This window comes from Borostomias antarcticus (genome assembly GCF_949987555.1).
Source record: "Borostomias antarcticus genome assembly, chromosome: 6".
NCBI classification, from domain to species: domain Eukaryota; kingdom Metazoa; phylum Chordata; class Actinopteri; order Stomiiformes; family Stomiidae; genus Borostomias; species Borostomias antarcticus.
In genome coordinates, this window is record NC_140239.1 from 8,567,462 (window position 1) to 8,582,664 (window position 15,203).

A 15,203-nucleotide genomic window follows, 5' to 3' on the forward strand; every position below is an offset into this window, starting at 1 on the left:
TAACTAGAGGTGTCCCGATACCTCTTTTTGGTGATTCCATTTACTGTAGGCCTACTTACTCAAGTCAATTTGAAAGACTCTGACTGAAATAATAAATACACTTACTTCAACATTATAGATAAGATTAATACTAGGCAAGTAGACAGTAGATGAATAGTTAACATGATTTCAAAAAAGTAAAACACAACCCTAGGCTAGCTATATTGAAGCTAGATAGCTAGCTACTGTTTGTTTGTTTGTTTTAAATGTTCTGCAAAGTACAATAGAATGTTAGTAGAACAACTTGAGGGAGGAAGAGAAAGAAGGAAATGTATGTTGGAAATTGAGAAGTTGGATTTTGTGTGAGAAGTGTGTCTAGTGACAACAATAGGCCACTGACAACTGATGTGGTCCCGTGCTCAGAAAGGACGTTTGAGGCACTGGTGAAAAGCCAGCAAGCAACTACAGTATACAGAAGGACATTGTACGTAAGTGAGTGGAGAGAGAGGTTTTTTTGCATTTCGTTTTATATGACCTTTTATGTGTTGCACTTTCTCTTGATGCTTTTAATGTCTCATGTAAAGCATTTTGAACTGCCTTGTTGCTGAAATGTGTTATACAAATAAACTTGCCCTGCCTTACTGTACATACAGTAATGTTGCTAGCTAACGTAAGCTAACGTTACTGCTCATTCTGTTAACAACATGCTACAATCGAAAAATGAAGCTAACAAGTTATTTGCTAGCTAGTTATTAGTTATTAAATGTTAAAATAACTTTTGTGATCAATGAAAAAGTAATACAAACCTCAAACTTTTAACTTTGATCCAACATTTCTCTCATCAGATCTTCAACTGTTCAATCTGTCTGCTGTCACATCCCCTGGTGCTTGAATATGTTACCGCAGCAAATAACTTGTATTGGCTATCCAGATTGGTTAAAATCTCTTGCCAAAGGACATGTTATGTAAAATAAGGTGTACAAGAAGTTGCATTGCTTAAAGAAAAATATTTTTTTTACAGGAAAGATATGGAAAATAACATTGACACTTTAAAAAAAAATCATATTTGCTAAATGTACTACCTATCATCATGGAATGGAGAGAAAATGTTGTCTTTTTAGACGTGATACCTGTTTAGTTGGATTCCTTGGCCTTAATAATGTACATTTACACACCAACTTTGTCATTATAGCTATAACAGAAGCAAAGATATAGGCGTTAGTGTATTGTCGGCGGCCATTTTGAAAAAACATGTATATCTCAGATACAAAGGGTGATCTGACTTGTCTCTTTGGATAAATTTATTCCTATGACCCTAAGGTACTTCCACAACAAAGCACACATTTGTGTCATGACTTGCAGTAAACACCTATTTTTTGTCCCTTACCTCCTCTACTATACTGTGTAGTGCTGACGATTTAGTTAACATTGCAACCGGCAGTTTGAAACGCACCCTCCGACCGTCAGCGGTCTAGTTTTCGGAATAGCGGACCCCTTTTTATTTTGGGAGTAGCGGGCCCTTTTATTTTCGGAGTAGCGGACCTTTTGCCAAAAGGCTTGGGGGCCGCTATTCCGATGAATGGAAATCAATCTTCAGAATAGCGGACCTTCGGAATAGCGGTCGGTTACCGTCAAGGACATGTATGTTAGGGTTTATACTCCTGTCAAAGACATCTATGTTAGGGTCCATACTCCTGTCAAAGACATTTATGTTAGGGTCCATACTCCTGTCAAAGACATCTATGTTAGGGTCCATACTCCTGTTAAAGACATGTATGTTAGGGTCCATACTCCTGTCAAAGACATCTATGTTAGGGTCCATACTCCTGTCAAAGACATCTATGTTAGGGTCCATACTCCTGTCAAAGACATCTATGTTAGGGTCCATACTCCTGTCAAAGACATCTATGTTAGGGTCCATACTCCTGTCAGAGCCCCCTGACCAAGGCACTGGCAAAGATCTGGAGTTGGACCTCAGGTGCTGTATGGTGGCACACCACTGCTCCCAGTGTTGGGTCAGGATGGGTCAAATGCAGCTAGGCAAATTTCCCCAAGGAGAAAAGTAGACTTCTTCTTTTTCTTCTTACAGTCCAGTAGGGGCAGTGTTAAGTATTGGCTAGGCTGCTGCATTGGGATCTGTAGTCTCCCTACAGTACTAGGAACTGAACCCACCCACTTCCTGCTCAAACTAGTTGACTAATTGAATATGGAACATGTTTGCCGTTGTTAAACAGGTGTGACCTGATCTGAGTCGCTGCTGGCTGCCACTCCTACCCTGCTGATGCACATAAAATGTTGATGAGGTGGAGGAGGTCGGTTTACCTGGCTGGGCTGTGTGACTAGTCTTGGATGGGTCTGCATGGAGAAGGGATGAGCTAGCTAGGCTACTGGTCTATATAGGGATAGGCTGTATGGTTGGAGGGCTAGGCTAGATCCTGTTAGTTCATTGTTATCAACTGGTATTGCTAACAATGGCTAACAAAGGCTAACTTGGCTAGAACTATAAAGATGTAAGTGGGTTTTTCTCATTTCGTTTCTGGAACGCATTCAACTGGGATATGACGTCCTGGGCGCCAAATCCTGAGCTCAAATGGAATGCAGCATAAGCCACCTGAGGGAGCAGGCATAGTGGCGTACAGGGCACAAAAGTACTTCACCAAACTGGCGGTTCTAAATGCAATTTATGTAAAAAGTTAGTTGTGTCCAAAGGGGGAACACCAGCAAACTCATGAAACACTTTTCAAACAGTTTCACATTTGCCTTAGTGTATAACACCCAGGATGGCGATCTTTCCTATGACAATGTCTTGATCAGAGAATAAACGTATTTGAATTTCCCTATTACACTCTTCAGCAGTTCATCTGTTCTGCGACAGTTTCCTACACCACCTTGTTTTTGTCTTTCTCGTCCAGATCACTCCTCTCTGAAAACTGCTGCTCTCCTTCTTTCCTCTCCTCTCCGCCTCTGCCTCCGTCACTACCTCCAGCAAGGACCTCCGGACGTCTGCCTGCTGACGTCGGGACCCTCTCGCGAGAGCTCTCCTGACTCAGGGGCTCTACTTAAGCAGGACACGCCACGCGTCTGCAGGAAGGTGAGTCCTTACTTCCTCCTCAGCTATGAATGGGAACCCTGTCTAAACAGTGTGCTCAGTGTGTAGGCGAGTTTTACTGCCTCGCCCCCCCCGCCCACATCCTCATCTGTGTTCTACACAGACCAACTCCCACGCTAACTGAGCGGGTCGTGGGAGGTGGGGGGCGGTTGTTGTCACAGTGTCTTTTTGTTTGTGTTTGCGTTTGCCAGGTTGTTGGTTAATTAATACAATTGAAACACATTCAATCCTGCCTCACCTCAATCCCATCCCCTACACCAGCCATTCTCAACCAGTGGGACGCAGAGCACCATCACGTGGTCCGCAGAGGCAGTGGGAGACTACTGCCAAATGTTAAGAAAAAAATAAAATAAAGTTTGGTCATTTACAAAGCTAGTTATCTAAATGTACTCAAGAATTCACATATAAATAAAACATGTCACGTTACAATGCATAATTTCAATGACCAGTTACGTTTGAATATGCCACTATTCACACATCTGTTGGTGTTGACAATGTGTTCAGCTAACGTAGCTTGCTAGCGAACGTTCCCTCGGATGCAAACTTTCCCTCACCCTTGGATGCGAAAAGTGACGGACCACCAGGTTTTTTTCTCATGTGTTTGGGAAGGTGGTCCTCAATTTTATTAACAATCAAAAGTGGGCCTTCAGTTACAAAAGGTTGAGAACCTCTGCCCTACACAGCACAAGAGCAGCGCTTTAGAGGAGTTTGGATTTAGTTTACTTTTAATTTTTAGCCTTCCAACCCTCGTTCACTTCCTCCCTCCCCCTCCATCCCTCCCTCTTTCTCTCTCTTCCTCCCTTTCTCTCCCTCTCTCTCTCCCCTTCTATTTCTCTCTCTCCCTCCTCCCCTCTCTCTTTTATTGTTGTTGCTACATTTGTATGTGCCTTGCCTGTCTTGCCGATACACTAAGAGGACCACAGTGGAAACAAGTCGTTGACCTTTCTGTGTTTATATCGTTAGTTATAGAATAACACAGCCTCTTGTTCCGGTGCGTGTGTGCCAGTGGGTGATTATATGTTTATGTATTTTTTAGCTTTGAAATAAACCAAACCAAACTCTCCCCCTCAGGCAACGTGCCCCCCAGCCAGTGGAGGAGCCATGACCCCGAAGCCTGACCATGGCAGCGGCGCCTCCCCTCTCCCCCGAATAGCCCTGGTCCTCAGCCTGGCCCTGCTGCTCTCCCCTCCCCCGGCCGGGGCGCTGGGCGAGGGGGAGCCCTTGTCTCCGGCCCGGGTGCTCCAGGACCTGCTGGAGCGCTACGGGGACAACGCCACCATCAGCGTTCCGCAGCTGCGCTCTCTGCTGGCGCACCTCAGCGCGGGGCAGGGGGACGGAAACGCCACGGCCGCCGCCACTGACAGGCCGTCCGTCGCACCGCCCAGGGCCAACCGCTCCAGGGTGAGTGGAGCGAGACCCCGCCTCTAAGGAGAAGGACGGGGTGTTTTTTTTTTTTTTTTTTTTTCACGGCTGTGAAGGCAAATGGCAAGCAGGCCTCACATACAGCACAGGGGAAATAAAGAAATGTTACCAAATTGCTGATTAATGAACGCAATACCATCAAGTAATTTGGCTGTCAGTGCGGACTTCTAGATTCCCCAGGTATGAGGGAATCTTTTTTTTTACTTTTTTTTTGTATATTATTTGCAAAGTCCTGGTGATTTTTCCGTTCCTAGACTCTGTCTGAAGAGTTGGTGTGGGGGGGGGGGGGGGGGACCTCCAGTCTGAGATTGGATCTCTCTGAGCTGGAACCTTCCAAATCCAGCTACATTTGAACAGCCCATCATGAAAAGGGGGGTGGGAGTTTCCCGGGAGCGTCAGCGTGGAGCGGGTGCTACATGTAAATAGAATCGGGAGCGCGGGCCGATCAGCCTCCGACACAAAACCCGATTAGATTCTCGACGGTGTCCACGAAATATCTCGGCTTGTTCCCAGACGTTCTGGCTGCAGCAGGAGCTTCTGGCCACTCAGATTAGTACAAAGTTAAAGACATCCCTCGTTCCAGCCCTCCTGCTTCCAGTCACGCAGGCGGCTTGGCGGCGTGCGTGATAGCCTGAGCGCCCTGACGGCTGGCGGGCTTTGGGGGGATTTGGGGGGCAGGTCCTTGCTTGGCTGGGCAGAACAAAAACCACACGAGCCTCAGCCATCTGCTGTCATAGTCTGGACATTAACACAATGGTCGGGGGGTTTAGTGTCATTGTGATCGTTATGTGTGTGCCATTGTGTGTGTGTCTGTGTAAGTCTTGTGTGTGTGTGTGTGTGTGGGGGGGGGGGGGGGGGTGCTTACTGCTTAGTATTGAGTGTTCTCAGACTAAAGGTTGTGTTTGTCCCTCTATGCAGGCGGTAGTGGTGTCTCTATCTACAGGACATGGCTCTAGCTGCATGTCAGATTAGCTTGGCCTCCAGACACACAATATTTGTTAACAGATATGGAAAAGGTCAGAGTGGCTATCGTGTGTGGAGTCAGGGAGCAAAGGTTTTGTCTATGCGTTTTCTGTTTTTGTCAATAGCTTTTGGGGTTTGGGTGTTGTGTTGTGTTGGGACTTTGTGTGGGTGTGTGTGTGTGTGTGCGTGACTTTGTGTGTGTGTGTGTGTATGTGTGTGTGTGTGTGAGAGAGAGAGAGAGAGAGAGAGTGTGTGACTGACTGATTGACCGACTGTGTGAGAGTGTGACTGACTGACTGTGCGTGTGTGTGTGTGTGTGTGTGTGTGAGAGAGAGAGAGAGAGAGAGAGAGTGTGACTGACTGACACTGTGTGTGTGTGTCCTCAGTGCTTGACCACGGACACGCTGGCGGTGTTCAGCATGGGTGAGCAGTCTCGTCTGGATGGGCGGGGCTTTCAGGAGCTCTGTCCCACCATGCTGCAGCAGCTGGACGCTGGAGCGTGCGGGACGGAGAAAGGGGAGGAGCTTACCAAAGAACCGCCCCCGAGGCCTACAGATGCCGAAGGTGGGTGTCCAATCACAAGCCCCCACCATCTAAGGAATCCATTCCTTTCTTCAGTGTTGTTTTAAACACTTGTAAAACACTTCCTGTAACTTTTTTTTTTTTAACAGGCCCGACTAAGTATTTCTAAGCACCTTGGAAGAAATGTACTCAGACTCAGCTTAATCGCTGCAATGTGAGATTTTGGGCCAATGTCAGCATGTCCTGTTCCACTTATGCCCACTCGCGTTTCCTTCTCTCTACAAAACAGAGCAGCCCTCAGCTCCGCTAGCTCCACAGTCAGCAGATCACAGACAGACAGACCTGGCTTGCAACACAGCGTCATTGTGATGTGTTCATCAAGGCTAAATCCTGTTTGTTTTTTTTTATTAAAGAATCACGAAGCCGTTTTAGTATTTGCTTCGAATCTCCTATATCTTATATCTCTATAGGAAGGACGCTAGCTTTAGATCGTGTCTGTTCATAAGCCAGTCTGGTTGTTGGGGTAGCAGTCTAAGGCCGGAGCTAAATTGGCCCCAGAGTTGGAGTGGTGTATAAAAAGAAGCTTAATGAGAGGCTCTGAGAATTTGAAGAGCTCGTCATGTTCCTCCCACCGGGGTGCAAAACAAACACTCCCTCTCCAACGCAGCCCAACTACGCTTAACAAGCCGCTAAAGTTAGCTTGTAGCAGCAGGCAGTCACTGTTATGTCTACAGCCAGCCGAGGAGAGCCTGAAGGAGGTCTGTGGTAACAACTTTTATGGAGAGGCTAGACCTAGACTGAAGGAGGTCTGTGGTAACAACGTTTATGGCGAGGCTAGACCTAGACTGAAGGAGGTCTGTGGTAACAACGTTTATGGCGAGGCTAGACCTAGACTGAAGGAGGTCTGTGGTAACAACGTTTATGGCGAGGCTAGACCTAGACTGAAGGAGGTCTGTGGTAACAACGTTTATGGCGAGGCTAGACCTAGACTGAAGGAGGTCTGTGGTAACAACGTTTATGGCGAGGCTAGATCCAGACTGAAGGAGGTCTGTGGTAACAAGCTTTCTGGTGTTCTCTTCGACATTAAATGAGGGCTAAGTTTACACTCTTCACAGATCTTCTCCCAACTGACTAAACCTCATGAGAGGTCATTTGAAAAACGTTCCAACTATTCTTATCCTCCGTCTCTCCCTCTCTCTCCCCCTCCCCCTCTCTCCCCCTCTCTTTCTCCCTCTCTCTCTCCCTCTCCCCCTCTCTCTCCCTCCCTCCCTCTCTCTATCTCTCTCTCTGCTCCAGTTGACTCTGGCAGGCGATTCATTGACAGAGGATGTCGTTCTGGCTCAGTGAGCGATGTCTTTCCTCTCGCTCTAGCTGTCTTATCCATTCTCTCCATCATCCACTAATATCCCTGAATCTCTCTATGGTCTTTTGTCTCATCCATTCTCATCCACTAATATCCCTGAATCTCTCTATGGTCTGCTGTATCATCCATTCTCTCCATCATCCACTAATATCCCTGAATCTCTCTATGGTCTGTTGTCTCATCCATTCTCTCCATCATCCACTAATATCCCTGAATCTCTCTATGGTCTGTTGTCTCATCCATTCTCATCCACTAATATCCCTGAATCTCTCTATGGTCTGCTGTCTCATCCATTATCTCCATCATCCACTAATATCCCTGAATCTAGGATGTTTTTCTCTGATTTGATTGGGGGGTTAGGGTATTTTTCACTGATTTGATTGAGTGGTTAGGGTATTTTTCTCTGATTTGATTGAGTGGTTAGGGTGTTTATCTGATTAGATTGAGTGGTTAGGGTGTTTTTCACTGATTTGATTGAGTGGTTAGGGTGTTTTATCTGATTAGATTGAGTGGTTAGGGTGTTTTATCTGATTTGATTGAGTGGTTGGGATGTTTTTCTCTGATTTGATCGAGCCGTTAGGGCTAGAGTTGTTCCAGACATGCCAGAATGACACCTCGATGACTCAGAGGGAATGTCTGCTTTGATGGCGTTCTCTCTACAGGTGAGAAATGGCACTCTGTTGGACTGGCAGACGTGTGATTGGTCACACACAAGACAGAGCCCTGGTCTCTGTCTGTCAGCCATGACGATTCTGTCTCCTCTCCCACAGTTTTGTCTACAGAGAAGACGGTGGTTCACTGAGAGAAGCGCCTTTCGGAGATGAAAACCACTGCTCCTCAAACCTTCCTTTCAGTTGTCCACAGGTTGAACACCAGACCTTCCACCAATACAGATTAACCTGGCTTCTCTTCCACAGGTGTCGATGACAGAGGCTTGTCTTTGAGCTGCCGAGCTTCCTATTACAAGTGTGTGTGTGCGTGCGTGCGTGCGTGCGTGTCTGTCTGTGTGTGTGTGTCCGTCATTGTGTGTGTCTGTGTCTCTGCCCCTGTGTTGTGTCTATGTTCTTGTGTGTCTCTCCTCGTCAGTGAGTGTCTGTTAGTGTGTCTGTATCTCTGTCCTTGTGTTTGTGTGTCTGTCCCTGTGTGTGTGCGTCTCTGTCCTTGTCTGTGTGTGCGCACATGCGTATCTCTGCCTTGTGTGTGTGTGTGTGTGTGTGTGTGTGTGTGTGTGTGTGTGTGTGTGTGTGTGTGTGTGTGTGTACAGGGGTCAAAATTAACCTTTGTCTGGTAGATGAAAAATTGTACCCGCAAAACCTTTTTTTACCAGCCAAAAAATAACATTTATATAAAGCATTTTTGTGTCGTATAGACATACAGTACATTTAATTTGCATAATAAGATGTTATGGTGGTGAATAAAAACAGTGGTCAAAGCAGATTCCTGGTGCCACAGCACAGGTGGTGTTGTAGTCCTGTCCCCCACTGAAAATATTGATCTAGTGAGTAGCCAACCCACTGTTAAATAACAAACTACTAAGCTATCCCATAGGAATGAGCCTATAACCATACCATCTGGTCAAGCTGACTTTGCTAGCTACCTAACCTAGCCCTAATGATATTGTACTGCTCGTTTGCTGTGCAACATATCAACTGACCAGTTGTTAAATGTATTTCACAACACCGGTTATCAGGGACAGAGGGGTGAAAGTTTAAAAAAGGGCACTTAGGTTGAGCGGCGCGTGCAGCACATTTTTACCTTAATTAGCAAAATTTGTAATGTAAATTAATACACAAAGTAGGCTACTACTAGCCATAAATAGCTAGCAAACTACCTAGCTGCATATCCTATGTTGCTGTGAGTGATATTAGCCTACATTACAGTCTAAATAGCAGATGCTTTTATTCAAAGTGACTTTAAAGTAGGTCAGTACTACTACTTGCCAGAACTCACAAGTGCATCTCCTTTCTAAACAAGTTACTAGCAGCTATAGCAAAAGTTAGAAGCCTACAATTAAAATCGCAGCAATAGTCTGTTGCTGTATAAGTCCATTAGCCTGTATGCCCACTCATTATAGAACATAAGCTGATGATGATGGTGATGCATTACCCTACAGCAATCCAGTAGAATGGTGAATGGTTAAGTTAGAAGTCTACAATCAAAATTGCACTGAGAGCTGATGTTACCTAGCTAATATAAGGCTACATTAGCTAACTAGCTACAGACACAATAAGACAACATTAAGGCCCAATCCCAATACTCCCCCTTATCCCTAGCCCCTAGTTTTGGAGTGCCCTTGACTGGCCCTTCAGAACGGAGCCACAAGGGATGGGGGTTAAAATCTTTACCTAAGAAATGGGACACCATATGGCCCAATCCAAATACCCCCCCTTAGCCCTAGCCCTTGGCCCTACCCCTACATTTTGCGCGTTCATGCGTAGGGTAGTGTGTCCCATTCCTTTTAGCTTCTAGGGCTAGGCGGCATATCCATGGGCTAGTGGACGTTCAAACAGCCCTCCAAAACGAGGGTTTTCAGATGCTGACTTGAAACCGAGGGCTAGATGAAAATTCACGCAATGTTTTGCGAACCGAGGCAATGATATGAAACAGATGTCAGTGCCGTGAAAAACCATGGGGAAAAAGCCTGATATCTTTGGAAATAATCATTCGATGCACAACAACAAGCAGATCCGCCGAGAGTCCTCTTTTCAAGCACCGTTCATTCATTTCTGCGCCCACGACACTACGAGCCACCAAGGCTGCTCTTACTCGCACAGCGTCAATGCTGATTATTGCAAAAATGTGATACTATGATCCACAAAGGCTGATATATATTGTTGCAAAAAACGTCACCAGCCAAAGTGTCGGGTTGCTTCCAAAAATTATTGCCAAATTAAAAATATACTCGCACTTGGTGGGTGTTAATTACGAACCCCGTGTGTTTGCTTGTATCTCTGCATTGTCAGTGTGTGTGTGTTTGCGTGTGTGTTGACATTCACCTCCTCCCCCCTGGCTCCTGCAGTGTGGGGTTTCTCTGTTCTGAGCGTGACGCTGGTCAACGCCTTCTCCCTGGTCGGCGCCGCCTTGCTGCCCGTCCTGAAGACGCGCTACGTGCGCCCTGCCATGCTTTTCCTCATCGCCCTGTCCATCGGGACGCTCTACTCCACTGCCGTCTTCCAGCTGCTTCCAGAGGTGCAGTACCCCTCCACGGGAGCCCCCCGAGCCTCCCCCCCCCGAGCCTCCCCCCCCCCCCCCCCCCCAGGGGGGAGGAATTCCGGCACCGCCCTCTGCCGACCGTGAGGTGGGACTCTGAGGAAGGCGCGCTCCCACGGTCTCTCCTCGTCCCTCCAGGCGTTCAAGTCCTCCCCCCTGTCCTCCTCCTCCTGGACACTCTTAATAAGCACCTGGGTCATCACTGGCCACCTCTGTGATTGAGAGGAACCCTCAATTATGTGTGTGTGTGTGTGTATGTGTGTGTCTTTGCATGTTTGAGGCATGTGTATGCCCGCATGTTTGAGTGCGTGTGTACATTTGTGGTCTGCGTGTGTCTGCATTTTTGAGCGTGTGTATACGGTACGTACCATAGGTGGTTTGTGTGTGTGTGTGTGTGTGTGGGTTCGCATGCATGTTTGAGCGTGTGTGTGTGTGTGTGTTTGTGTGTGTGTGTGTGTGTGTGTGTGTGTGTGTGTGTGTGTATCTGCCTTGCCAGTGGTTGTAAGGTGCAGGCTAGTCCGGGGAGAGGGCTAGTCTGGCTGCTCTAAGCAAGTATTCATCTCACTGTCCCAACCGAGCCGTGCTGGACTCTCCTGCCCTCCCCCCCCCACCCCTCTTCCCCTCCCTGGGGACACCAGGCCAGGTCAGCCTCCAACATTACATTAGATCCATGGGCTGACTGTGTGTGTGTGTGTGTGTGTGTGTGTGTGTGTGTGTGTGTGTGTGTGTGTGTGTGTGTGTGTGTGTGTCTGACTGACTGACTGACTGACTGACTGACTGACGACTGAATGTGACTGTGGGTTGATGGGCGAGACACAGTGGCGCCTGCTGGCCTCTCTCTCTCTCTCTCTCTCTCTCTCTCTCTCTCTGTGCTGAGGCTGTTGAGAGAGTCAGTCATGCAGGGGCAGGGCAGCACTGGGGCTGGGAGCACCGGGCACCACAGACACGCCAGGGGAAGAACATGCATTGTGTGTGTGTGTGTGTGCGCGCTTGCATCTCACTGACTGACTGTATTTGTTTCTGTCTGTACTGTGTGTGTGTGTGTGTGTGTGTGTGTTAGAGAGAGAGAGCTGTCTGAGTTCTTGATGTTATCTACCTGATGTCTCTGAACAAGAACAGCCTCTTGAGCACTTCCTCCTCCAACTGAGAGCTTCAGTGGTTCCATTGTGTGTGTGTGTGTGTGTGTGTGTGTGTGTGTGTGTGTGTGTGTGTGTGTGTGTGTGTGTGTGTGTGTGTGTGTGTGTGTGTGTGTGTGTGTGTGTGTGTGTGTGTGTGTGTGTGTGTGTGTGTGTGTGTGCACGCACGTGCTTGTGGGTGTGTGCGGGCGTGTCTGGTCTAGTCTAGTCTACTGTTCATACAGAGGCTTCTGTCAGAACGCATCTGCTGACATAATGACTCCTTCATCCACACTCCTCTCTCTCTCTCGCACTATCTCTCTCTGCTGAATAATGACTTCTCCACCTCCATCCCCCCCTCTCTCTCTGATCAGAGGATGAGCCTGGGGGTTTGAGCACCGTTCCAGTGGAAAATCATTGTCTGTGAATACGGGAAATGTGTTGCTCTGGTGATTCTCACAGACTCTGAATAGACAATGTCTCTGTGGGGATGTCCTGGACTAACCTTCTAATCAAGGCATCTTGGTTAGGGATGTCAAGACTCACTTTAACATGGTGATTTCATGTCATTCTTCCTTTTTTAGGGGGTGAAATACACCCGTATCTACCAGTGGTGTTTCCTCCCTGGGGAGAAACAATATATCCTAATCCTAATCCTTAATAATTTAATAGTCGATTTTCAACTAATTGTCTCCCCCCCCCCCCTTCTCTCTCTCTTTTTTTTTCTCCCCTCTTTTGTAATTCGCTTTACCCCTCAATCCCCACTCTCTCCTTCTCTCTGCTCTCTCTCCTCTCTCTCTCTTTCTCTCTCCTTCTCTCTCCTCTCTCTCTCCTTCTCTCTCCTTCTCTCTCTTTCTCTCTCCTCTCTCTCTCTCTTCCTCCTGTGCCTGTGGTCAGTTTGGGGTTACGGTCTCCTGTGCGTGACGGTGATCTCGCTGTGTTCCCTGGTCGGTGCCTGTGTGGTTCCCTTCATGAGGAAAACCTTTTACAAGCGCCTGCTGCTGTACTTCATAGCCCTGGCCATCGGCACCCTCTACTCCAACGCCCTGTTTCAGCTCATCCCAGAGGTAGTGTTGTTGGTGCCACCCTCCCCAAGCCCCTCCCCCACAGTCCTCAGTGGTCCGCCTTCCCCAAGCCCCTCCCCGAGCCCCTGCCCAAGGCCCTCCCCAAGCCCCTCCCCCCCAGTCCTCAGTGGTCCGCCTTCCCCAAGCCCCTTGCCAAGCCACTCCCCCCCAGTCCTTAGTGGTCCCCCCCCAAGCCCCGCCTCAAGCCCCACCCCCCCAGTCTTCAGTGATCCACCCTCCCCAGGCCTTTTTTTTTTAATAGAGGATGAGTAAACATAAGATTCTCTCTTGTTCAAATCAACTGCAAGAAACAAATATCAAATCAAACAAATATAAAATCAAACTTCTCACCTCACTTCTCCTGCAGATCAAACATTTATACATAGCGCATTTCATACACAAAATATTCTGCAAGCTGTATTTGTAATTTAATTGAAGTACCCCTTTAATTCTAAACAGATTGTATCCCACTGAAACTGTGAAGCTGACCTGGTATGTTTGTTCTGCAGGAGAGCTTTAAAACCCAGAGGACTACGTTAGGGACTTCATAACAGTGTTCCAACATGTCTTGTAGCTGTTTCACAGTGATTATACAGCCAGTTTAGAGCAATGTTTCACCGGGCAGAGTAGTTTAGTATAATGATTTACTGTTAACTCCTGCCAACTCAGGGCCTTGTTTTTGTGTCCTTCAGTCTAGACTTTAGTCTTGTCTCGTCTTTGAAACATCGTGACTCGCCCTCCAGATCAGGGCCAGTTTTGGAAACTAGTGGCAGAGATACAGGGTTGGCAGTAGTTGAGCTCCTATGTATTTCCTAAGATAATATGTTGCTGGGCTCTTTGCTCATACCATATTGAACAAGGACAGTCTGATTTAGACTATTAGGAGTCCATTTTAAGTTTTCTAAGATTAGAAGTTTTGAATGAAAACAAGTCAAATGTCATGCTCTTATGAGCCCCTTCCCCCAGACGGCCCAAAGCGCACACACCTCTCGGCCACAGCGGCTACAGACACATACTGGGACTTAGAGCGAGAACTATTTACTGACTAGCCGTAACTGAAACGCTCAACTGACGTTCTGCTGAATCATAAATCGTAACCAGAGCGATGCCTCATACACTCAACACTAATCATAGTCAGTTGAGCATCTTGTGTCACACGGAATTCAGAAAGGTTAGCTTTCAGACCTGGGTCAATCACAGTTCATTTAAGGTTAGCTTTCAGACCTGGGTCAATCACAGTTCATTTAAGGTTAGCTTTCAGACCTGGGTCAATCACAGTTCAGACCTGGGTCAATCACAGTTCATTTACTTGAAAGTAGTTGAGCCACGTTTCATTTGGCTCCCAGTTGGCGCTTACAGGACGAATACACCGGGGTGATTGCACTGGGAAGACAAATCAAACACACCTCAAGTACTTGATGATAAAATACTATAAAATACTAGAGTCTGATCCTGTAACAGGACACCCACATAGAATAACCTGTTATAAGCCAGCTTACTGTACTACTACTGTACTTACAGTAGCTTATTTTCCTGACGCTAACCGTTTGTCTGCTGTGTTGTAGGCGTTTGGTTTTGACCCTGTGGTGGATTTCTACGTGTCCAAGTCCACAATGGTGTTCGGAGGATTCTACCTGTTCTTCTTCACAGAGAAGGTCCTGAAGATGCTGCTGAAACAGAAGAGCGGGGTGAGCACCTCTCTCTCTCTCCAACACAGAGTGTACAGGTAGAGAGTATACTGTAGAGTTTACAGGTAGAGTACAGTAGAGTTTACAGGTAGATAGTGTACAGTAGAGTTTACAGGTAGAGAGAGTACAGTAGAGTTTACAGGTAGAGAGAGTACAGTAGAGTTTACAGGTAGATAGTGTACAGTAGAGTTTACAGGTAGATAGTGTACAGTAGAGTTTACAGGTAGATAGTGTACAGGTAGAGTATACAGGTAGATAGTGTAAAGTGTAGATAGTTTACAGGTAGCAAGTGTACAAGTAGAGACTGTACAGTAGAGTTTACAGGTAGAGAGTGTACAGGTAGTGTACAGTAGAGTGTACAGGTAGAGAGTGTACAGGTAGAGTGTACAGTAGTTTACAGGTAGATAGTGTACAGTAGAGTTTACAGGTAGATAGTGTACAGTAGAGTTTACAGGTAGATAGTGTACAGTAGGGATTACAGGTAGAGAGTACAGTAGTGTACAGGTAGATAGTTTACAGGTAGATAGTGTACAGTAGAGTTTACAGGTAGAGAGTTTACAGGTAGAGGGTGTACAGTATGGTTTACAGGTAGATAGTGTGCAGTAGAGTTTACAGGTAGATAGTGTTCAGTAGAGTTTACAGGTAGATAGTGTTCAGTAGAGTTTACAGGTAGATAGTGTTCAGTAGAGTTTACAGGTAGAGTGTACAGATAGATGGTGTACAGTAGAGTTTACTGGTAGCAAGTGTACAAGTAGGGACTGTACAGTA

The 15,203-nt window shown here is 46.8% G+C and overlaps 1 protein-coding gene across 1 annotated transcript in view; it reads left to right on the forward strand.

Moving 5' to 3' along the window:
- slc39a14 (solute carrier family 39 member 14) overlaps nucleotides 1-15,203 on the forward strand; it is a 36,293-nt gene that overhangs the window by 11,094 nt on the left and 9,996 nt on the right. Inside the window, exons 2-6 of the mRNA XM_084439338.1 lie at nucleotides 2,892-3,070; nucleotides 4,160-4,489; nucleotides 5,860-6,037; nucleotides 10,378-10,547; nucleotides 14,313-14,435. Coding sequence (XP_084295464.1) covers nucleotides 4,190-4,489; nucleotides 5,860-6,037; nucleotides 10,378-10,547; nucleotides 14,313-14,435 — 771 coding nt within the window. The 5' untranslated portion in view covers nucleotides 2,892-3,070; nucleotides 4,160-4,189. The remainder of the gene's footprint in view (nucleotides 1-2,891; nucleotides 3,071-4,159; nucleotides 4,490-5,859; nucleotides 6,038-10,377; nucleotides 10,548-14,312; nucleotides 14,436-15,203) is intronic.